Here is a 24,781-nt window from a genome sequence, read left to right on the forward strand (position 1 = left end):
AATGTTCCCCCTTCTTCCCAAATCTTGAGTAACAAAAAGCCATAAACCAAAGAAAAAAACATTTCAGAGCAAGGTGAGGAGAAGCCAGGAAATGGTTTGTGATGGCAGGAATTAGGGGAACTTAGTTGAAATTAGGGATGGCAATGTGTATTGCTATCACTCCATGACTTAATGAACTTCAACAACAAGCCTGAATATTTTTAAAGGCCCTTGGGAGAGCAGAAAAGAGAATTTCTGATCTCTGAAAACACCAAAGAAGTTTTACTGGTTTTTTTCTATCAAATTACCAGCTGCTATGGTTAAAAACAAATCCTGCCACCATCTATTTTGTTAATTCTTTGTTTTTTTCAGAAAAAAGAGTATAACTTGTAGACCAAAACCTTATGTAGGTCACTAAGGTTGCATAAAATACTGTGTAAATGCTGTCATAAAACCAAACAAAGCAAAATTATTCTGCCGTAAATAACATGTGGTTACCATTTGTTTACAATTTAGTCCAGCTATCAAAACAAGCTAAACATTTTGATAAACGGTTCACAGTCATTTTGTAAAAAGCACAGATTAGGGGAGGTATATCCAACATCTGCTCTTCTAGCTGAACCTCAGCTCCCTCTGCCTGGGCAATACGCAAGCTACCAGAGCCCGGGGTCAGGCTACATAGGCTAATGGTCTATGCTGCTCACTGCATTTTGCGCTGATGAGCTGATTCCAGTGAAGCCATCCTAATATTTTAAAAGAGAAGAAAGAACTGCGATGAATTCCCTCTTTGTTTCATTTAATTCTTTATGAAAGAAAGGATTTATAAAGAAGAGTGGGACTGGGGTTGACAACATAGCATTTTCTTAGTACACAAATGACTTAAAATCAGCAATTGTAATTTGTCTGGAGGATAAACACGGAAATATTTTGCACTAAAGAGCTGTTGGAAGTGATGTGCAGAGGGGGAATGTCTGGTTGCCTGTGGAGACTGAAGGGAGGCTTGCTTCAAAGCCAAGTTTCAAATATCATCTGTTTTCACTATAACACTATGTAACAAAACAAGCCCCAGTAAAATTTTCATTTAAGTGGGAGAGAATTTAATTGTTTTGCTTTTTTTCACTGTCATCTCTCCTCTAATTCAGAAAGATGTTTGAAGGAATTTTGTTTGCTTGGGTCTTGGACATAAATAAAGAATGTGCACTGCTCCGGAACAGATGAAGTGTTGCAAATTGGAACTAAAAATGTAAACATGTTGGGAAGTTAGGAGCGTGTATGTGAGAATGTGTACGTGTGGATGCATTTTTTGTGAAGTGAAAGAGTTTATATAACAAAAACTTTCAAAATCTACGGATAAAGACTCTGTCCATAATAAGGTTAACTATCAACGAATGCTTTTTTCTCCCCAGTTTACTGTGTTTTCATAAGTAGGCTAGAGAAAAAGAGATCAAGCAAAACTACTCAGTGAAGACCGGCACTAAAGTGAATCTGCTATGCAACCCTAAAATCAGAAATGCTGTCTATCTTCTAGCTAAGTATCAAGTGCACGTGTTATTGCAGAAAGGACATAAACTGCATCGGTGGACAATTGCTTGCAACTGACAGATAGGAAACCTGGAAGGGATGAGCAAAATGACCCCTGGTCTTAAGTTTCTCTCTTGTGGCAGGGTGATACTCTGGGCAGGCGATTCCTGCGTGACAAGGAGTCTCACGCAATAAGGATGCACACTGAAAAACGGCCAAAGTATGGCATTCAAAGTTGCACGGCTACTACCTGGACTGACTGTGTGACATTAATTGTGGCTATAGCTTGATTTTGTGCTCAGTGTGTGAGTAAAATGGTAGTTAAAGATGCCCAAGAGAGCAAACAACTAAATAAAATACCGTAACCTCTTTTAAAAAAGGAAAAGGGAAGACCTCTCGGGGGAAGGTGGGGCTCATGTCTCCTGAAGTCAGGTTATTGGGGTCAGCAGAGCCCCATCGTATATAGTCTGGCAAACCCCGCTACTGACAGCGCATCCATTACTTACCACACTGCCCTAGCGAAGGCATCTGAGGAAAGAATCCAGTGACAAATACTTGGGCAAGATTGAGCAATTCAGTCCCCAAGAGAGGTGAGATTAGCAACGCACCGTGCGGCAGCCAGCTGAGGCCTGACGACGGGTAGCTGTACTTTGTGCTGCTGATGGATGAGGCTCGTTTTAACGCCTGGAAATCCTGTGGAGGGCAACAGCACGTAATGGAGCAAAGGGATGGATGCCCAGGGGACAGGTCCTGGAAAAAACAGCTAGTGCAGCGTGTGCTGATATGTATGACGATATAGACACAATAATTGAAATGGAAAAAACCCATCCAGAACGGGAGAAAGACACGTTCGGTTATGCAACCCACTCTGTTTATAAGGCAAAAGGAAAGTCTGTACTCCCACCTGATTTTCGGAGGACTGCCTTACACAACACTAGCACAGCGTGGCCCACTTGTGAGCACAATATAAATAATTCCCAAAGAGAACTGTCCTATTGTTCCTGTCCTCTCTGCCAAAGCTTCAGTCGCCACAAAAGCATGGCATCTCTCTTCATCCAAGCTGGTCAAATTTTGAAATGTTTTCTGGTAACTGTAGGCTCAGAGCAAAAAGTTCAGGGAAATGAACAGAATTTGACTTCCTAGGGAGCTCGAGCGTGTGCCTGACCGGCTTTGATTTCTAAGAGGCAAGCTCTACGTGTACATTTCCTATAGCATGACCTTACGCTCGTAAAAATCTTTCGGAGACGACGGAAACCCTGCTTAGGGAACCTCAGATTCTAGCTGCTGGGCAGACTGGTTGCCACTGGTTATAATCTCACTGGCAATGTATCAGTGTTGTGCTGTTCTGCTGACTGACACATTGCCTGAACAAAGAAAATCCAGGAGACAAGCCTAAGATTGAGTTAAGGCTGTAACTAGAGAGGTCTAAAGGCTTGTCTGACTGGTGAGAGGGCCTAACCTTAGGGGAAAAGCATAAACAGGTACTTTTTAACACGTCTTTCTGACATTGATCACTTGTGGTCTAAGAAGGCTTCAGCCAGGGATGCAGCCTTTCTTCAGCTCAAATGCTATTACATCATCTCTCCCTTTTACCCAGTTACGTATTTTCATCAAACCCATAGGGACCCTGATCTTTGAGATGTCCCGCTCTCTCCCCTACCAAAATGTGACTGAAACTAGCCAATAGGTTCTGAAAGCTGAGGAAAACTAAGGACAGACACATGTACAAAGTGATGGCGTTTCCATAGTAAATCAGGCTGAAACACTTTCCGGCATTAAAATATTATGCAGAAGCTATCATAAGGTCATTCCATAAAATAGAAGAGCTCAAAAGAGAGACTTGCATGGTCTTAAACTATGGTCATAGGTCAACTCAACAATGTTTGAAGAGCAAGGATGCCAGGAAGTGGGAAGAACAATAACAAAGCCTAACGTTTACAATAGAAGAGGAGGCAGACACGAAAGCCAAGTCAGAGGCAAAGAGAAGTTACAGTATGAAAAATACTAATAATCACCCCCTGCCCATGATATTTTAACTGTGTTCAGCTGCTTTGAAATTGTCTTCTCGATATATGCTTTTGTGCAGGCAGCAAGCTTTTGACATCGGTTCCCTAAACCACACTGAACACACAGTAAAGCATTATGAACCATTTTTCACCTAATCCATTTTTACAAAAGTAATGGCTGCCGCCTGTTTCACCCTTTGCTTTTGATGATGCCGGGCATCATGCTGGGCAAAGAAGACAATGTTGTTCAAGGTTTCTTGGAAAAAATCTCTGTTGTTATTATTTGGCAGTTCCCTAAAAGTGCTGCACTGAGGAAAAAGCAAATGCTGAAAACAACTGAGAAAAAGACACTCCTTGTTTTCTCCGTTCATCCCCCTCCCTATTTCTACTCTACTCTACTTTAAAAGTAGGTGAACTGGATCCAGAAGATCAAAGGATCATCTCAGCATGGAAAAGTATTCCTTTTCAAGGAGCTGCTGGGAAGCAGTATAGAGAAATCAACACAGTAAGACGTTAATTGTGAACAGTTTAGCTCTCCGTGGGGAAGGATTCCCCACGTCCCTGAAAAATGGTGTAAACTGTGCTACAAGAAATCACTCGAGGATTATGGAATCTGCTGGGAGCAGGGAGTCAGCTGAATGCTAGAGATCATTTGTTTGAAAGCAAAAAGGATAATCACAATTCTTAGGAGAGTTACCATTTAAAATGGGCCTTACAAGTTTTTTCCACTGTCCAATTCTTCACAGCAGGGTAATTCAAGTGTGCTCAAGTTCTCACCACTACGAGTGACATACAGGGCAAGGTTTATCAAACACTTGATGGTAATCACCTATAAAAAGAACTGTTCATATAAATGTAAAAAATTATTCCCAGATCCCCTTCTTCTGGCCTGTCCTTTTCAGCACTCAGATGCATGCTCTTTCCAGTAAAACACTGGTCCCAAGCCTAGCATCCACTTCACTACAACTTGGTTCCACAGACCAGGACAGAGGCAATAATGAAGCACAAAAAGGGATTTCTAGTATACATGGAACACAATGTCCTCAGACAGAGCAGACAGCTTTCAAATACAAGCTCATATACTAGAACATACAAGAACTTGATAAGCAAAAAGTATATTATCTAAATCAGAGAATACTATTATTTACCATTTCATTCCTTCAGGGAGAGGGTACCAGTCTGATGCAAAAAAAAATCAACTGTCTGCAAAGAGAATGTTTGTTCAGAATTTTCCTTTCCACCCATTTACCTGAAAATGGGAAATACACTGAATGAGAAAATAATCCACTTGCTTAAGGTCAAGACACTGACTTAACTTTTTTTAAAAAATCCAAATAAAACTGTTTCACGCTACAACTATCCTCACCCAACAACCTGCATTTTAATTTATAGCCATTTAAACTTGTTTCCTCAAAATGAGTAGAAGTATGTGGAGACACATCCTATGCTAAGCTTGTTTCTGTCACTCGTCTTTTCTGTATGGCATGGGGTATGTTATTTTAATTTTCTGCTTAGTTTCCCTCATAATGCACTAGGCCATGGAACTCCCTTAAAAGAATATTGTATTAGCAAAGTTAGACAGTTAAACACAACGCAGGAATATCCAGAGCTTCCCAAATTAATGCAAACGTTTTTGGAAGCACTAACAAACTTGTAATTTAGCACTGAACATCAATCTCTGCTCACAGCTGGAGTAAAATCTTGGTGGCAGGAAAAGGGCTGCCGGAGCACTGCGGTACTCCTCACATCTTCCGTTAAAGCATTCAGTATTGATTTTTACCAGAGACAGAACTGCAAGACTAAGCAAGCCACAGGCCTGAGCTAATGTGGCAGTTCCTGTTTTGCCTGTAAAGTGAGTGGACTGAACGGAGACACCATCGCATGAAGTATCAGAATAACCCTTTGGACACTAGTGCAGGCATTTGACCTGCTGACGTTTCAGACAAGGTGCCAAATTTTCTGAAGAGTAGGAAAATACACGTTCCGTTTTGCAGACAAATCCATTGTAACGCTGTAACCTTGTATCAGCTTTTCAGAGATAAAACTGGATTCCCAGAAAGCTTAAGACCATGATGAACTTCAGTTTCTTGCTATGTAACATCATGGAAAGCAAAATTGACCTGCTCACACTCGACGTGCTGATCTTAGTGATAGTCTCTTTTCCAAGTACAGTATATAGAGCTTCCTATGACTTCTTTTCACAGAATGTCAAACTATACACTTACTCGCTGGTGCAAATAACACACTGGAAAGAAAAATAAGAGAGAGGAAGAGACCCAGCTTGGAAAAAGAACCATCAATTTTCTTTTCAAATGTAGCTGAACAGAAGAGTTGAGAGGAAACAGATTAATGATTAAGAGTGCGAAACTAGGACTTCAGTGTAAAGTTATTATCATGTCCAGATGTTGTTTTTGCCTTTGACAGTCATTTGAGGTTTCACTTACATAAATACAGATATGCATCTAGTCTTAAGGCACCTACATGCATTTAAAATGCCTGCAATATCTTTAAGAAACTGACCTTTATACATTCTGTACTCCAGTTCACCTGTGAAGTGAGGAAGATGGTGATAGGGTAAAAAAAAACCAAGTTTGTTTAAACACTGAGTACATAATTTACTATTAGTACATAATTAGTATTAATAGATACATTCAGCAACGAGCTGAAATAGTTCTGGATAATGATCTTAAATCCATGTAAAGTTTGGGTATATTAGATGTGTACGACTGACACCTCTTAACGTATACTGCATCTCTTAAAAGTTCTTTGCTGTTGGAAGCTTTTTAAAAATCAAAGTCACTTAAAAATGGACTTCTTCCCTTGAAAGTATTGCGTATTTCTGATTACTGTGCAGCCAAGTTGAAATACTCCCTCCATCTTCTATTCCAAAACAGATGGCAAATAATGAGCAAGTTGGAATATCCTCTGCTTATAGTATTTAGCTTGCGGTTAAGGACTTTCCAACTTTCTGGGTTAGCACCATCTCACTAGAAAACTGCTGTAGATCAAGGAGGACTAGCACAGCTGACATAATTCAGTCTCAAACCAACCTTCCTATACTTAATAGCTTCTTGTGTCAGCATGTGTCCTAAGCTAAAACATCTCAGATTGAATTTGGCTACAATCTAAGAGTACAGGGATGTGTTTTGCAGACGAGATTGGCAGGAACAGAGGAGCTTAATGTGGTCAGAGGTTCCGAAGGCAGTGGAAGCACTATGGCTGCTGATGCACCCAAGGTAAAAATGGAAGGTTTTATCTTCTCTTCCCTAGTTCCTCTCAGTTTAGACACTTAAGATTTTTACTGTGCAGTGTGCCACCACTCAAGTGGGAGAGGAGACAAAGTGGCAAGAGTTTTCTTAACGTTTCTCCAAGCCTACCAAGATTGTACTATTCCAAAGTAAACAGCTACCCTGAAAAAAACCCACAAGTCTTAAGCAATTAAATTCACCATGCCTACTCATGAAATTGTTATTCTGTGACATATGTAATTACCAATTAATTATCCCTCATTTTAACAAGTGACAGTAGGCTAGAGGCTTTATTTTTCATTCCACGTAAAAATACATCTGTAGTGGTGTAAAAGACAATTGATTTTAGGTTTTTCAGACTAAAATTAACACAAAAAGTTTCTTCAAACTGATAAAACAATGGAAGTCACACCTCCTTAAATGTGTTTTGGTAACCTTGTTTATTCCTTTAAAAAAATAATTAACTACTATGTCTCAAGTCTTTAAATCATGCTACTTCTTTACATAGGTTAATATCAGTTCAAGACTATCAAACATACAGTCCTTATTAATTTCAGTCTTTCTTAAATTTTCTTGTTAGAATAGTGGCTACGGTTTGTTCAGTTCTTGTCTAGTCAGTTTGCTAATATGGCTTATGTTGAACTCTAAACCCCTGTTTTCAAAACTCTCCTCCTTCAGCTAGCAGATTGATGCAACTTCAGCAAAACTAGTTTTAGCGAAACATGATTTGCAGAGATTTCAGAAGAATTTTCATTATCTTGTTTAAACTAAGATATGGCAATAAAATAGAACCACAACTTTGGTTTACAAAGCATAGCTTTAATTATACAGATTGCTTCAATGAGTTTTCAAATATAGATTTAAAAAAGTCACCAGTGTTTTACTATATGCTTTCTGAAATAACATTATAACATCTACTTTTGAAATACTTATTGCTAATATCTTAATATTTGTCGAGTTTTACCAAGTGTTAACTATTGAATATTTTTGTTTAAGTGTTCAATAATAATTAACTCATCATTGAAATGCCATCTATAGACATTCTCTAGTGTATATATGCTTTTGCAGGAATTCAGGCATTACTCTGATTTACAGGTTATGAAGAGCTTAAGTATGTCTGCTAGACTGAAATGGGAGCCATGCTTAAGTTACAGAAAAAAAAGCAGCTAACCTACTGAAGTGGCGTAAATAAGAGAGAAGGTAATGACTCGGTCATAAAAGCTAACAAATTTATATACTTACAACTTCAGTTTTAGTCTTTTCTTGGTCTCATGAAGAATGTGAAATACCAGAAGTGGATGATTGCCTGGCCCACAGCATTCTAGTATAATCACAATAATCCGGGGAATTCAAATAGATTGTGAAGAATTTCACGTGGAACAAATTGTATTAAAGAAGATTCTTTAATGAAATGTCATTTTTGACTCATGGAGTAGATTAAGTAATTTGGAGGGAAGTCTTCAGGGCCAGTCAGGCTCCAAGTGGATTTCTTTATGTTGTTCCCTAACACACACCTCAAGAGGTAGCAAGGTAGTTTTATCATTACACAAACTGAATTTTGGCTTCTTTGCTGAAATTATCAGCAAAGGCACCAACTTGGAGGTGATTTCTTATCCTATGCAAACTGCTCAGCCACAGCTCCTTTTGAATAAGCCCAACAGCAGTCAGAAAGTGGTTTCTACTGACCCATGTGACAGTGAACAAGTAGTGAGAATCTGGTATTCCATTAATAATCTCCCAGTCACTTGCTTCTTTCACAGTGTCATTTTCAAACCAATCTTGCAATGTCTGTAGCTTTCTACACCACTGTAACCTGAATTTGATAAATCAACTCTTCTACAGAGCAGGAATTTCTTTAACAACTTTGTTCAGACTCTAACGTGACATTGAATAGCAGTATATACTTTGAAAATAGATTCAGATCGGGTTTTAATATATTTCTCAGTTGTATTTTAGTTTCTCCGAGAGTATCACTGATTTGCAATCACCTTAAGATAGCTGACTTCTGTGTAATTCTTGTTGTGTCACTTGAGAATATAGTATATTAGAAAAAAAAAAATACAGTTCATCAATGAAACACTTTCATTTTGAAAAAAGTTACTTTACCTGTAAGTTATGGGACAGAAAGAAGGCAACTTAGGTTAATTGTGTTACATAGAAAATGCAGTAACGACCAGAATACAGTCTTAGAGGCCTGGAGGTTTAGAGGTGTGGAATTTTTGGTTTTACAAAGTAGTTTCAGAAGAATCAGAAAGGAATCTGAAATGATGCAGCATAAAAATTGCAAGGATCTCACGATTAATTTTCATCCTGGAAAGGTTCAGGCTGAAACACGCTGCCTGTTCAAACCTTCTGGTAGAGAACATGGAGGATCATAGCTCTTAAAAATGCTGTCAGATAAACATGTCACCCATGTGACCAATGCAAAACCATCGTCTGCTAAAGCTCCAAAGGCATTAGCACTTAACAGAGGTTTCCAAAGGCCAAAATCAGTCTCTTCAGTCACTAAATGAAGATTCACTATCAGAACTGTCTTCTGCTTTCCCATCATCTCCCCAGGCAGGCACAGGGGCATCTGGGGTCCTGCAGGCAACAAAAATGTTCTATTGTAAATCCTAGAAAGTGGCTGAGAACACAAGCAACTTAGCATGTAGTGCTAATGTTCTTTCAGTACAATTGCATGCACTTTATTTCCACAACACTTAACAGATTAACTGTTTATGGTTTACAAACTCACACCTTATTGGTATTGCTCCACTTACAACTGAAAAATAAACACTAGAAACTGTAATTCACTGGACATCAAAACTCTGTAGACATTGGTTTGAATGCGCACCTTTGAGGTTATTGGAAATAATGACAGATCACTAAGAAGTGGCAAACACTTGTAGAAAGAGTTGAAAGCAGGCAATACTGATTAATTCAGTTTTTTTTCAGTCTTCAGAGGTTCTAGGGCTGAAAGGAACATGCTGTACACCATTAAGCAGTGTAAATAGTACATGAAAAAAATAAGACAGGAAATGAACAATATTGTATCCAACTAAAACTGCAGGGATAATTTAGAGAAGCAAAAAAGAATTACTCAGAGTGGAATTTGGCTAGAACATTGGGTTAAATTTGACATGCAAGAGCAGCCATGGGATTTTTATTGACTATAAATGATCAGACCTCTTGTATTTAGTTTTGAAGAGAATATTTAAGATGGATCTTAATGTGTTGAAACATTTGCTCAGGCAATCTACTGGGAATGAAAGGGAGAGAAACAAGCCATCTAAAGACTAACTAACACTACTGGCTGAAGGTGCTGGCTCTCCCTCGAGACTCCCTCGTAAGTATGTAATGAGTTTGACCATACAAGCAAGACTGAGCCTGGTAAATTCTGAAACCAAGGTGGAAAATATACATGCAATTATACTCGGGGAAGAGGAAGAATGATCTTCACAGAAACTAGCTTCTTGTATGATAGTTAACTGCTCTCTTTCATAAAACATTACATTTTAAACTAAGCCAACAATTGTATTATTCGTCCCGTTGTTATTTATCTTGGGGCTACCCGTGTGTCATGCCACAGAATTTCTCTTCCAACTTCAGTTCTGTTCATTATAATTCCTCTGTTGGAAATCCTTAGGGTACCTTTAAAGTGTTTCTAAACATTTTGGGTGCAAAAATGAGAAGTGCATTAAAGAACCGTAAGACAGCCTTCTCCCTCCCCCCTGCACACCTCTAAAATAAATTAAGAAAGCGTTTACTTTCTCATGCAAATAACACTTCACAATATTATTCCTTGTTACCGTGGCAATGACAAAACAGAAGAGCTGTGCAAAGACATGTGATCTGGAGAGACCAGTGCAAAAACTCTCCCCTAGTAAGGAGAGGAAGATGGCAATGAGTTCCTTTAGCTCATGAGAGCAGGACAAACTCTCCTGGAATTGTAGACAGGCAAGAGAGGAAGGATAAGAAACAAAAGTTAAAAATAGATAAATTGGGAGCGTCAAACTCTGTAAAAAGTTGAGAAAGGAGTGGTAACAGAAGTAAAACAGATGAAGGAAGAGAGTATAAACAACTCCATATTATTAGAATTAGCATCTCTGCAGCCACAAAAAACCCATGCTCAGTCACTGGCAAATAGCTGGGAGAGTCTGCAGTAAGTGACTGAGCATACAGCAATATGCACATTTTCCTGATCTTCATTGGAACTGAGTGAGCAGGCCTAAGGAACCTGAAGATCCAAGAAATGTGGTGTGAATGGCAATATATATATACATATATATATATAAAAGTCTGTGATATTGAGACAAGAAAGCAAGAAATTTAAAAGGTCACCCCTGACTCCTCAAAATATTATGCATTATGCACCTTGGCAAATATTTAGCTTTCTTTAACCAGGCAGATTCGCTATACTATAAAAAATTGCTATACACTTTTCAAACCAATAACGTTTTAAAGAAAATCTGCCTAAGCATTACTATTGCACAGAATCTTTGAAGATGGACTTTGAGACCAAACCCCAAACATATTCCCTGAGCCCAAATCCACAGTAATAATGTTTCTGTCTTAACCCAAAAGCAGGTTACCCAAAGACCCAAAAGACAATCCAAAAGCAGGTACTTTTTAAAAAAGCTTTTGAAATTGTAACGTATTATCTTATTTTTATCTACTATAAAAATCCATCCAAACATAAAGAAATAGCAGCATTTACAGAAAGGTATGGACCAGAAATGCAGAGTAAAAAATACAACATTTTTAACACACATATACTAAACCCATGTTTGATAAACCTGTCTCAGACTTGCACAGGTTCTTACTTGTGTTCTTTTTCTTATTTCTCATTTAATCAGTAAAAATACGGAATGAGGAGTAACTACTTTAGGCTTATTTAGACACCAGGAAGTAGCTGGGAAATAAAGCAACTCAACATATGACCAATACTTCAGTTTTCCTATATTTTTATTTATTTTATTAAACAAGTGGCTAGTTTCAGAATAAGCCTTTCCAAAATGTAAAAAGACTTCACTGGAAAGGACAAGCGAACTTTCTAATACATTGACAGTTTTGGAGAGGATGCAAAAGTGTTTCAAACAGTTTAGTGGCTACAATGTAAGAATGGAAGTTAATATTTCACCAGTTCAACAAATTCTGTGAAATAGTACAGTAAAATGAAATTACATGTCAAATGTAAAATAAGCCTAAAATTCATGCTTATGGCCAGACAAATAGCTCTGAAAATAAGTATCTATTCTTAGTAGTCTTCACATCAGGTTAGCTCAATCAACAGTCACAATTTTGAACTGCTGACTTCAATTTACACTGTCAATGTTGAAGTAAAGTTGTACGCTCCATCTACAGAGGGAATCTGGAAACAACTGTGTTGTCCCTCATGCATCCAGCAAAATAAAACAGACTTTGTTCTTATTACTCTATAGTGATGACATGTTGTTATTGAAGTGTTGAAAGAAAGTATCTGGGTAAAACCTCATACTCTTAACAGTACAGTGAAAATGGCTACTGATGTATTATTTGATTTCTCATCGCTAAATGCTCATTGTCAAATGTTACCTTGTCATTGCTCTATCCTTTTCCTTGAACTGCACCACCTCTGCTTGGCTTGGAACAAGTCCTTCCATTTCCTCTCAAGTCTGAATGGTAAAGTCCTGCAGCTTTCTGTTTGGGAGGGTGCAGTACCTACCCATTTATATTCTAGTCTCTGTATTTCCTGGGCCTCGCCTTAGACTAGACAATATTGAGAAGACAGCTCATACCTGAGATTGCATTCCTCTTCCTTTGGTACTAATGGCCCTCTTCAGACCTATAAAATGCTAAAAACAGCCTTTCACAGAAGACTTCAAAACCTGTTTTAATGCAGATAACTTAGATTCACAACCTTTTCTAACACTTTTTCCCAAGTTTTTTAAGCACATGGTTGCATTCCAACCCTACTGAAAGTTACAAATTACTTACTCGAGAAGGTCTGGATTTAGCCCTTCAGAAATCATTTTGTTTCGTATTGCCATTACAGGAACACCCTGTGTAAGAGGAGGAAGAATAATATCAAACTACTGGACACAAACAGGTGAACTAAGTTCCATAGGTTCTTTTAGGCTACATTTTCATCCAAATTTATGCATATCACTTGTTGAACAAGAGCATGGAATGATAATCTCAGTTGTCATCAGTATGAACCTAGAAAGCGAGAAATGACTGAGATCAAAGGCCCTTTTAATCCTTCTTATATTTATGACAAAACATCTACAGAAAGTTGCACGGACGGAATCGGGAATGGACAGATATATCTGCAATTCATGCAGACAAAACAGGAAGCTGAAGTTATGTGTATGGATAAGAATGTGAAGAAAGCACAAAGTAGCACAAAGACAGCAGAGAACAGTTGTGCTAGAAAGATGAAGACTCGGACACGCTGAAGGTATAGCCAAAGAGGGAGGAAAACCAGGAAAGTGCATCTGCTGCTGCTCCGGAAGGATACCTTAAGGCAGTGCTAAAAATTGGAAAAGTCTTTAAAAAGCATGCAGAAAAAGGCAAACAGGACATGAGAACAGAAGCACAATTTAAAAGTGATTCCTACAAATACAAGTGCTTGTACAGTCAGGCTTGAATCTTCTATGACTTCTGGACAGATTTTAGCCAACTATGTACGTGTTAAAAAAATTCCGTCCTTTCACTGCAAGTCCCTCCACAGTTTCTACACTTTATTTTATTCAGCAACACCTAAACATGCCCTCATCTTGGATCACATACCCAAGAACACTTTGACCCACGTCGTCTTACGAGATACGTTCCAACAAACTGCTCCTATGTTTCCACTAGAGCTGCTCAGACAATTTGTTGCTTTGCCATCCCTGTTGCAAACCATCAGAAAAAGCCACCTGGACCACTGCATGCCAAGATAGAAGGGGAAAAAAAAAGGGAAAAAAAAAAAAAAAAAAAAAAAAAAAAGGAGGACACAATTTCTGATTTCCAAGGGACAAAGCTATTGGTGGTCTAGGAAAGTCAGGAGACGCCTCGCAACCTAAATGAAAAGTTGTGTAGGATTCTTTTGGCACAGGACAAATATCTTTTGTCCAAAGTAAGTAAAATAGTGATAAAATAAAGGGCAGCCATGACTAAAGTTCCAGAGAAGCATGTGGTACTAGTGACAGTTGCGGTAGATAACCTGGCAAAGTGAGAGCTAAGCTAGCTGTCTTAACTGTGTTTTCCTTGTGCAGTTTCACAGTAAGAATCACAATCAAGACATGTACATTGCAAAGGGGAAAGTATTTGAGTATTTCACGACAGTTTAAAATATTCGCTTATTCTAGTATAGATTTGCACACCAGGGATTGAGTGTCTATACACTGTCTCATACTGTCTAATGTTTTTTCTCTCGCTTGACTGCTCTTAGGGTTCCTTTCTCCAGCTCAAAAAATCACTGATGAAGTGTTTATGCGTCATTTCAAACCAAGTGAAAACAAGATTGAGTCAGATCAGGCAAAGCAGAATTCGTATTTGCTTTCCAATGAAAGGGAGCTCAGTATATGAACTTCTAAGAATGGATTGGAAACGGTTATGCTTTTAAGTTCACACTTGGAGAAGCATTTTATTCCAAAACTGTATGCATCAAAATATGTAAGAAAAAAACCCTCTCAATACCCTCATATATCATAGATTTACAAAACTAATCTGAAGTTTAATCAAAATACCCTTTAAAGTGCATTTTTTTCCTGAAGGAAAACAAGTAATATTGTACCTATATATGTTTATAATACAATTAGAGCATTCAATTACTTTCTCTTTCATAATTTTATAAGTTTTGCTCTGGAAAATCAGAGCCTGATACTGCTGTGACCCTAAATCTTACTAAAATAAAACAGACAACTATTCTAAATCTAAACAATAACTACACCGTTGAGCAATCCCAAGCACAAATACAGGCTGGGTGGAGAATGAATTGAGAGCAGCCCTGCAGAGAAGGACTTGGGGGTGTTATTTGACGAGAAGCTTAACAGGACCTGGCAACGTGCACTTGCAGCCCAGAAAGCCAACCACATCCCAGGCTGCATCAAAAGAAGTGTGACCAGCAGGTCGAGGGAGGTGATTCTCCCCCTCTGCTCCCCTCTCATGAGACCCCACCTGCAGTACTGCGTTCAGCTCTGGGGCCCCCAACATAAGGACATGGACCTGTTCGAGCGAGTCTGGAGGAGGGCCGCCAAGATGATCAGAGGGCTGGAGCACCTCTCCTATGAGGACAGGCTGAGAGAGTTGGGATTGTTCAGCCTGGAGAAGAGAAGGCTCCAGGGAGACATTATAGCAGCCTTCCAGTACCTAATGGGGGCCTACAAGAAAGCCAGAGAGTGACCTTTTACAAGGGCAGGTAGTGACAGGGCAAGGGCTAATGGCTTTACACTGAAAGGGGGTAGATTTAGATTAGATATAAGGAGGGAGTTCTTCACTGTGAGGGTGGTGCGGCAGTGGAACAGGTTGCCCAAAGAGGCTGTGGCTGCCCCATCCCTGGCAGTGTTCAAGGCCAGGTCAGATGGGGCTTTGACCAACCTGGTCTAGTGGAAGGTGTCCCTGCCCATGGCAGGGGGGGTGGGGCTAGATGATCATTAAAGGTCCCTTCCAACCCAAACCATGGTATGATTGTATGATTCTACATTGAGCATACAGGTCCACTGAAACGGCACAGGTGTACTTTTCTAACATAGAAGCCAATAGTAAATTTCCATTGCATTTGTCTCTGCCCATTTAAGATTTGAAATAATCCAAATCACTACACATTCATCCCAGTATACCCCAGCCCTACTCCCAGCCTGGTCCTGTGGCTCGGGAAGTGTGCAGGTTCTGGAGAAGCCACAGTACATATAGCAATCTTGCTGCAAAATATGTTTTGGTTCTCCATAGTGCAGAAGGAGGTCACATAACCATCAGTGTTGGCAATTCCTGATGATCAGTGCGCTCTCCATGTTTGTTTTTTATTTCAGTCCTTTAAAGCAAGGATCAGTTTGTATCAGGCCAGTCAGTATCTTGGCATCTATGCAGTCATGTTTGGTGTTTAGAATCAAGTAAGAGTATTTGTACTTTAAACATGAAGTTTATCTGAAATCGTGGACTGCTCCTCTCACACCGTCAATAGAATTGTTCTGAACATTTACTATAGCAAATAGGATAGACAACAATATATATAGTATGTATATACAACAAAATATTGTATATTTTAAAAAATAGGAATTTAGTATGCTCAACTGCACTCCATTGAAATGAGTTTGTTACTATTTCACAGAACAGCTCTATTTAGTGTAAAAGAAGTATTTCTTCATGGTGTTAATTCTTAAATACTACAAATATTGTGAGCAATAAATAAATGATCAGTTCAAACAAATCTTCAGCTAGAAGCTTAATTCGGGCAAATAAATAACACGAACTGAAATATTTGACTGGACAAGAAGACAAGTCTGGCAAATACAAAAACACACATTAATTTGTAGTATGTTAGTTTGACTTTCCTATGACACTATTTACAACTGGCAGAGGAGTCACCAGGAACTGCCAGTACAAAGGATAAATGTGGAAAGTGAGATCTCACTCCTCTAGCAGTCACCAAAAAAAAGTCAAAGTAATTAGACCATCCAGCACTTTCACATCCACTTTGAAGCCTGGCATTAAATCAATACACTAACATAGCGTTCTACTCTCTGCTACTACCCCACTGCTGGGTTTTCCACATGGTTTGTAATAAGCTACCCATAAAGTGCCAATTTGTGATTCAAATGAAAAATAAGGTCTGGAACATCATCCAAAGTACCAAGCACACCAATTGCAATAATTGCTCTGAAGAGGGAGTGAAACCATGAAGTTAGTTTTAACATAAGCAACACTTTACTAATACTATGACACAGTCATATTTTCCAGAATTATAATATGTATTTTAGAGGAAAATTTCCACTGACAGCTTGAAAATAAAGACAGATTTTTTTCTTTGTTTCCAATCTCATTTTTAATTTTGTGGACGTGAAGATAAGAGCTCTTAAAAAATGTCCCATTCACCTTTTCACTCCCTTCATTCATTTTCACACATGTAAATATTGAGATTACATTCATTTATTTCCTATTTATCTGTAGAACAGCCCACAGAGAGAGAGGTAAACAAAACCTGCATCATGAATAACAGAAAACTGAAGTGGAGCCAAGTAGTGAAGCAATTCTTGTGTCTCTATTTTGAATGCTACAGAAATATCAAATATTCCTGCTCTGGACTATACTAGCAAAGCTGTATTTTGTACCTTACAGCAAAACCAAACTGTGATCATGTCTGTGTGTAGGGAATGACAACAATTCTGCCAGAATAAGTACACTTTCAGTGGCATCTTCTGTGAGTCCAGCTAATACCACTCTGCATTTACACATCTTCACACCTTCAGTTGACAAGTATATTGGCAGAATTTTGTACAAAGCTGAAGCTCATTTATTAGAGATGTGCTAGAAATATTGTGATGTTTTCCTAGCTTAAAGATTACTGTTGCAAGATATATCTTCAGACACGTAATGTTCACTTACAGTGGTGTGTGACGTTCCACCTAAAATAATGGAGTACCCAAAGAATGATAAGAGAACTGACTTACCACTTGTACCATTTTGAGATATCTGGCATATCTTGGATCCTTGGCCACAGTTCTGACATTTTCTGTTACTACCTCTGTTTTCTGTAACCCTTCTTCATGTATATTGTTCTGCTGCATACAAAGAAGATAACACTTTAATGGTTAGGTATGCAGACCAGAAGCATGGAGAGATTTCAATCAATAAAATTTGTAATTTGAGAGTAAAGCGCAACACTTCCTCATCAAGATTATTCTGATTTACACTCATAGTATGAGAGATTTCCAAGATGTATGAACACACAAAACCCAGCTCTTTCGTTATTCACTGTCACAAGTGAGACTTCCTACTTTTAGTCACAATTTTAAATTATTGCACAGTATGTGGAAAAAAAAGCGCCTTTAATAGCCCTGTTAAGTTTGTTGTATTTAATGAATAAAACAGAACTAAATTTAAATGCTCACTTTATTAAAAAAAAAAATTTTAAGGGTTATATCTATATATCTCCTGTAGTGGTCCAATGCATTTTTTCCTCAAAACATTTATTTGATTCCCTGAAAAATGTTTCCTACAGATCATATAACTTTTAAACTATAGGTTTTAGTATAAACCATTAACCAAAAGGATAACATAACAAAATAAAAAAATTCTTGAGAGTAATTAATTTATAAAAAAGAAAAATTACATGAAGATATAGTACTATTTAAAGGACAACAGAAAAGTGCATATTTGCTATTAAACTAACCATTTGAAAGTAGCATTGGAAATCTCCTTTCAGGAATATCTGTCCCTACTTTAACATCTGCGAGGAGGAACATTTTAAAGAAAACGAAATAACAGGGACTCATTCTCTAACATGACTGAAGCACGCAATGCTAACTGTCCATTCTGTTTCCCATGTTGCTGGCTGCAAATTAAGAGTTACAGTCTTTAACAGGCAGGGAAAAGCAGCAGACTACTCCAGCTATTGCTGCTCCACAGCAACTTCCACCAAATAAAAGAATGAGCAGAGATTGAAATTAGAGATTCCAAGAAAAGAAAATATAATAGGAAACCAGGGAAAGAATTCCATCCACAAATGAGCCAGAAAGCCTCACTTAGTGAAGTGGTAATGACAGGATTTAAGTCTGGGTTAAAAAACCCAACCAAACACACACACACAAAAAACCAAACAACAAAAAATTAATTGCAGGGATAGGATCTTAATGTTATTCACTTACAATAAGCTGGCATTTTCTGTACATAGATGATAATATATAGAAAACATTCACTGTAATAACCTCTTTAAAATCAAGTATGCTAGAAACTCCAATTTGAGCTGAAAGCTCACATTCTAAAGGAAGGAGAAAAGAATTGGAATTATGTGTTTCAAACTGTTATTTTCATTCATGACCTTCCCAGTCCCCTGATGTAATTCACGTTCATATTTTAGTGTGATTGAAGAAGAGCAAGGAGGCATCTACCATCAGATTTGAGTTAGTTCCAATTACTTAAGCCACATATTCAAGAAAGAGAATACCCTTTTTTGTTTTAAGACATTCATTAAAACAGTTTCATTAGTGAAAAACATAGGTTTAGATCTTTACAGTTGATTGCTCTCTTCCAATAGACTTGCTTCTTCCATCTATTTCAAATGAGACTAGAAACTTGATGTGGAGAGGTATATTCCTTCAGTGTATTAGTTATGCTTCATTACTTACTCCAGACTGAGGTGATACAGCTGTCTGTTGATCTGTAGTAGTTTGTCCCACAGGACCATTTGTAACACTGTTCATATTTGCACTGGACACTTCAAATTTGACATCTTCTAGGCCAGGAATAGAGGCTAACTGCACAAAACATCATCAAATAAGCAATGAGCATATCATAAGTCCATGTGTACAATAAAATCTGCAGTATGCTGCTTACCATATACTCCCCAGGTAGGTTTCACATTAGTAAAATCATAACTTTTTATCACTAGTTTTGGTATTTTGATTGGCAAAAAAAAAAAAAAAAAAAAAAAAGATTTTTCTAATCAGGTGGCTTCTACAACAAAACCCCCAAAACACTGCATTGGAGCTTTCACTGCTAACACAGGGCTGCAGTGCAGGAAAGGCTTTGACACCTTCCTAGCATTTTGCTGCTGCACTTATCAACCACACAAAAGCCATGCCATCTTCTCTGCTACTTCCTCTACAGTGAAGAAATCATTACAAGAACAGCTCTATTACCTAACAGATAGGCGACTGGTTACAGATTTTGCCATCTTCTACATATTTCACTCTTTTTTAAGGAGATGCTGAGAGTGCAAATTAAATACACCACATATCTATTTGAAGGAAATTCTATTTAACATGATTATGAAGAATTCTGCAAGAATTATCAATACTGATCATTCCTAAATATTTTTAAATCAGTAAGAGTTAGTAAGCATTGTTTGTAGTACTACAGTATTTTTTTCACAAAGATCTTAATGAATGATTTCAAAATGTCCTACCCCTGCTCCCAGAAAAAACAAGCAAAATTGCTTCCATCATTATTGAAAGAAGGATTGGTTAAAACTCTACAGTGGGTGGTTTTTTGGTTTGGGGATATTTTTTTTTTTCTTTTAGCAAATTAAATGATAATATATGACTATAGATTATATCCTTTTGTCATTTTAGCTAAAGAAGATACATCAGATGCATTTGTGTTAGCTTAGATCCAATTCAGGTCACATTTCAATATCCAAAGTTTTACAAGGCATCTATCTAGCTACTTATACCAGTTGAAATCTTTACAGTCCGGTAACACAAAGATACTTTTGCTTTACAAAGGGGGCAAAAATTTCTTATTACAGTTTGCACGGCAAATGCTATTTCTTACTGCAACCCTGCAACACAAGTTGCATGTTTTAATATCGGAAAACTCCTCTCCATTTTCTTAAAACCAAACATTGCAATAAAATCAACATAAGTAATCTGCCATATAGTTTAGTTGCCTTTTCAAGATCCAAGTGCTCCTTTCCTGTTCAGTATGCTTAACAGAGACAAACCCAACATTTCCACTATGTGCTGTTGGTTCCTTTCTTCCATATCAACTACATGTTCAAACATTACGCAATATAAGTGGCAATGCATGCTAAGTGAGAATTTGCCGTGTGAGCAGTTTGCATTAACTCCTTCAAATCATTATGAAAACTTATTTGCTCAATTCAGGCTATGAAAAGGAAGCTAGTTCATGTATGTAGGAGGCTGTCACTGTTAGAAGACAAAGTCTGTACACATACAAACCTTTGCATCCAAAATATTGAGTGTTGTTTCAATTTGTTGGATACGGAGAGACAGCGCTGACAATTTCTAGAATAGAAAACAATTAGGACGTAAAAACACTCCCCTAGGCACTTGTACATATAAACCAGTTCAGATCTAGCTAAACAAAATCACTTTTGTCTTCTACCTGCTGAAGGCAGAGTAGAGTGTAAATGAGATGATAACGTTATGAAATTAATGAAGCAATGGCATTCCTTTTTATTACAGTAGCTACACTGGTTCAATTTTTAAATAATTTTACTAGGCAGTTAGTTTTCCCAAATAATGACTGACAGAAATGAAGACAGACTATGTACAAAAGAAAGCCAAAGTAAATAGGGTATTACTTTGGACAACTGGAGAATAATGGTAGACATATTGTACTCTCACAGTTACCAAAAAACCTTTCTTCAAAGCTTTTTCCAAATGTGGAAGATGTGATGTGTGTGTATGTAACTGAGCAAATACAAAGTAGAAAAATCTGATAAAGAATACAGCAGGTGATTGAAAGTCCTATACAGTCAAAATGCACAGTGAACCAGAACTAACCAGAAGCTTTATATGCTCCAGGTGCACCTCAATCACATTTTGACACCTCTTTTTTTTTTTAAATACAACTTAAGTTTTTCTAAATTACTCTATAAGAACTGTCACTCTTTTAACTAATCACTACCATACTCCACCAGACCTGTCCAAGTGAAGTTGGCTAGCACACTGGCTGGCAGATATGTACCACTCTGACAGCTTTCTGGCACATTGGCAAGATTCTGCCTGGCTCTGAAGCAGAACTTTAACACCCTAAGAAAATGGCAGTTCTGCCAATATGCTAGAAAAAGTAAAAAGAGACTGACAGGAGCTAGTCTTTTTGGATAGTGCACTGACTTGTTTACAGATGGTTCTTTGTTCGTGAAGAGGAGTTAGTTCCTATTGAAAGGAACTATGTGCCCTACATGTAGCTGGGGAAAGAGGAGGAAAGATGTACAAAAGACAGTTATATAACTTTATGGGTCAGTTCAACTAGACGAGAGCCAAGAAATTTAGAGTTAAGGATGGCGTCAGCCCTAATTTTGAATTTCTTGGCTTCTGTTGATTTACACTGGGAACTTTCACATTAAAAACACTTCTATACTTCATAAATACAAAAAACTTTTCAAGGAGTTTACAAACCAACTATTTAGTCTGTTGAGTAACAACATGTTTAGGTTAACTAATAACTGTTTTATTAAGTAGACTTCACAGCATTGCTGCGTGCTCAAGATGGCTTTAAATATATGTGTTCTGATTTCCACAGTGCCTATGTAAGAGGTAATTTTGAGATCATGTGACAACTGAGTTCTGGACAACTGACAACAGCATCACCAGGCAGTTACACTGTCCCATGTATCAAGTTACAATAAGTTTAAAAAACTAGAAAAAAATTACATTTTATCCTCTGAAGCTCCATATGTTGATGTGGTAGCCAAATTTTATACTTGTCACGGGTCTGGCTCTAAACTTTACTAACAAATAACAGAATTTCTCAGATTACATAGCCTAGTTTAATTGCATTTGACTGCTGCCCTAGCCCTGCTGGCTAGGGCTGTATAGTAGCCTTTGTTGAATAAGCTAGCGAACAGTTACAAAAAACCCACTAATGACAAGAAGGTTAAGCTCAAAGCCACATTAGAAAAGTCCCTTTCTACAAGGGAGGAAGCACTCTTGTCCTGTTCAGTGGACAAGTCTAGTCCTGTCAATCTGGTATATTTCCATTGACACTAAAGTCATCACAAAAACTTACTAACACTAAATATATGTATTTTTCTCTTTTTTACAAGACACTAGAATTAACTGCTTCATGTTCCATACTAATCACTTGCCAAAAATTTCTTTTTTTCCCCTGCATCAAAATTATTTACCTTCAGAGCTTAGTGTATCACCCTTTTAAATTAAAGGTGGTAAAATCTGAAAGCAAGTTTTGATGCACAGATGAGAGGGATACTGACTGTCAAAGTGGATTCAGCACCATAGGAATATGGCATCCTTCTTCCAAAATGACAATATCCACAGATGGAGCTGCTCAGAACAAATTCCATGTATCAAAAAGTTCAAAGACTGTGCCAAACACAAAAGTTTAAGGCAACAAGATTAAGTGTGGTATAATCAGCAGTTCATGTGGCTATCTTGGGGAAAAAAAATCTGTCTTAAGCATTTAGTCAAGAGAAACCTTGAACAGAAAGCAGACTAAATTTTTTTGGTTTAAGCTACCAGTATTGTTGCATCAAAAATATTTAAGTGAATAGTTCTCATTTCTAGGGTTTTTTTAATTGTATAAATTGACAGCTGGGAAAATAATAAACATACCTCTTCGCAAACAGTAGAAAAGCGGTTGAGAAACTGCACTGTGTGTACCACAAACTGGTTTAGAAATGCTACAGTTCTTTTCTGCTGAATAGCAGGAACCTGCATTAAATAATATAAGAAAATTAGATCACACATAGTTGTCAATTCCCACATTTGGATTCAAAGACCTGTTGAAAAATGTAAATGTTTTAGAAGAAATTATTTTAGAAATCTGTCCTAAGTGTGCTTGCTATGAACGCACATATATACAAACAAATTTTTAATATACATATATGTATACATGCATACAAATACTTTTTCGCTAAAAATCTACTAACATGACAGTTGAAAAGTTGCGGGATACACAGAAAAGGCAACAAGAACCACGTAAGTGAAGGACTGTTATCTTACTTAAGAAAACACTTTTAGATGAAATTGTGAACATTCCTGAAAATCAGTGTTAAAATTTTTAAAACACAGAGAGGAAATCAGAATCTTTCCTTCCAAAGCTTAAGAGGGAAAAGCAAACTTGGTCATCCATACAAATACTCAGTTACAACGAACACTATAATCAAAAGTAAAGAGCAGTGAAACTGCTGTCTCAGTCTTTAGTGGCTACCTACACTTTTCCTTATTTGCAAGTCCAGACTATCCTAAATTACCCTTTAGTGTCACTCCTCCAAGTCAGATCTGATGCACACATACTTTTCAGACCAAAAGGTAGGATGTTATGTTTGTCAGAAAGAAGTCTGGTGCTCATAATGTAACAGACAGTTGGCATTTTTATTTAAACTGTTACACAAGACTGGAATCAGGATCATTCCTGCAAATGTTTATGTATAAAATTATAGTGCCTCAGGGTTCATTACCTTGGACAATTGCTTTAAGTCTTAAACTTCACACAGGAAATTTCTCTATGGAATCGTAATTAGTTAAAGTGAAGGATTTACAAGGAAAAATATTTGCAGCCAAGCTTCAGCTGCACCAAACAATAGTTTGTGAATATAGCGACTCTCTGGCCTTCACCTCATCTCTGGTCTTCCATTTGTCAGCGCAGCCATTCACGACACTTTGCTAATCTTAAGACATCCTGATTTTTTGTGAGGCTTTTGTTGCCACTATCTCAAGTTGTCAGCCCATGCACGCGTACGGCAGGGTTTGCTAAAGCTCAACCCCGTAGTTTCAAAACTGTCAAACAGTGCTTACGACCTTATCAGAAATTCATGGGGTAGCACAGGGGATGGAAGGATCATTGGGGCAACAGGAACGTCCCACCTTTATGCTCTGTATTTGAGAAACGGCTAAAAAAATGGGTTTGCATCATTAAAAGACACGAATAAGCAGCTTTGCACGGGATTTGCCTCACAGCTGTAAGACTGCAACGGCCTAGCCTTTAAATATCAGGCTACCGCCTTTGGAAAACATTAAGACCGTGCTCCTGGAGACCCAGCTTAAGACAAGGCGAACCGCCTCCCCCCCACCCCCCAAGCCCCGCTGCGGGATCTCGGCCGCCGGTACGAAGGCGGCGGTCCTCGCCCGCGGCAGCAGAGCAGGGGCAGGGAGGGGGTCCGGCGAGGCCGCGGCGGGGGCTGAGGGGCTCGCCCGACCGCCGGGCCGGGCCGGGGAGCGGAGCGAGAAGGGGCTCGCCCAGCACCAGGGCCAGCGCAGCCGCCGCCAGGGGAGGAAGCGGGACAGCTCCGGGCCGCCGGGCGAGCGCAGCCCGTACCTTGGTGAGGTCAATGCCGGAGCCCACAATGGGCAGCCCGTCCTCGTCCATCCCCGCGGGGCCGTAGGCCGCGGGACGGAGAGCGGCCCCGCAGCCACCGAGCCGCCTCCCGCCGCACCC

The 24,781-nt window shown here is 38.4% G+C and overlaps 1 protein-coding gene across 2 annotated transcripts; it reads right to left on the minus strand.

Annotated features, from left to right (window-relative positions):
• Positions 1-7,306: 7,306 nt before the first annotated feature.
• CCDC53 (coiled-coil domain containing 53) lies at positions 7,307-24,781 on the minus strand. 2 transcript variants are annotated; one of them, XM_010566299.1, is made up of 7 exons: positions 24,662-24,781; positions 22,957-23,055; positions 20,599-20,664; positions 19,045-19,173; positions 17,368-17,475; positions 12,713-12,777; positions 7,307-9,337 (listed from the first exon to the last, which is right to left on the minus strand). In XM_010566299.1, exons 1-7 carry the CDS (start codon positions 24,710-24,712, stop codon positions 9,253-9,255), a joined length of 603 nt encoding a protein of 200 aa, XP_010564601.1. In that variant the 5' UTR covers positions 24,713-24,781; the 3' UTR covers positions 7,307-9,252. The 2 variants fall into 2 exon arrangements, with proteins under 2 accessions (XP_010564601.1, XP_010564600.1); XM_010566298.1 differs by having other exon boundaries at positions 17,368-17,478.

Source organism: Haliaeetus leucocephalus, unplaced genomic scaffold (assembly GCF_000737465.1).
Source record: "Haliaeetus leucocephalus isolate CR32 unplaced genomic scaffold, Haliaeetus_leucocephalus-4.0 Scaffold206, whole genome shotgun sequence".
NCBI classification, from domain to species: domain Eukaryota; kingdom Metazoa; phylum Chordata; class Aves; order Accipitriformes; family Accipitridae; genus Haliaeetus; species Haliaeetus leucocephalus.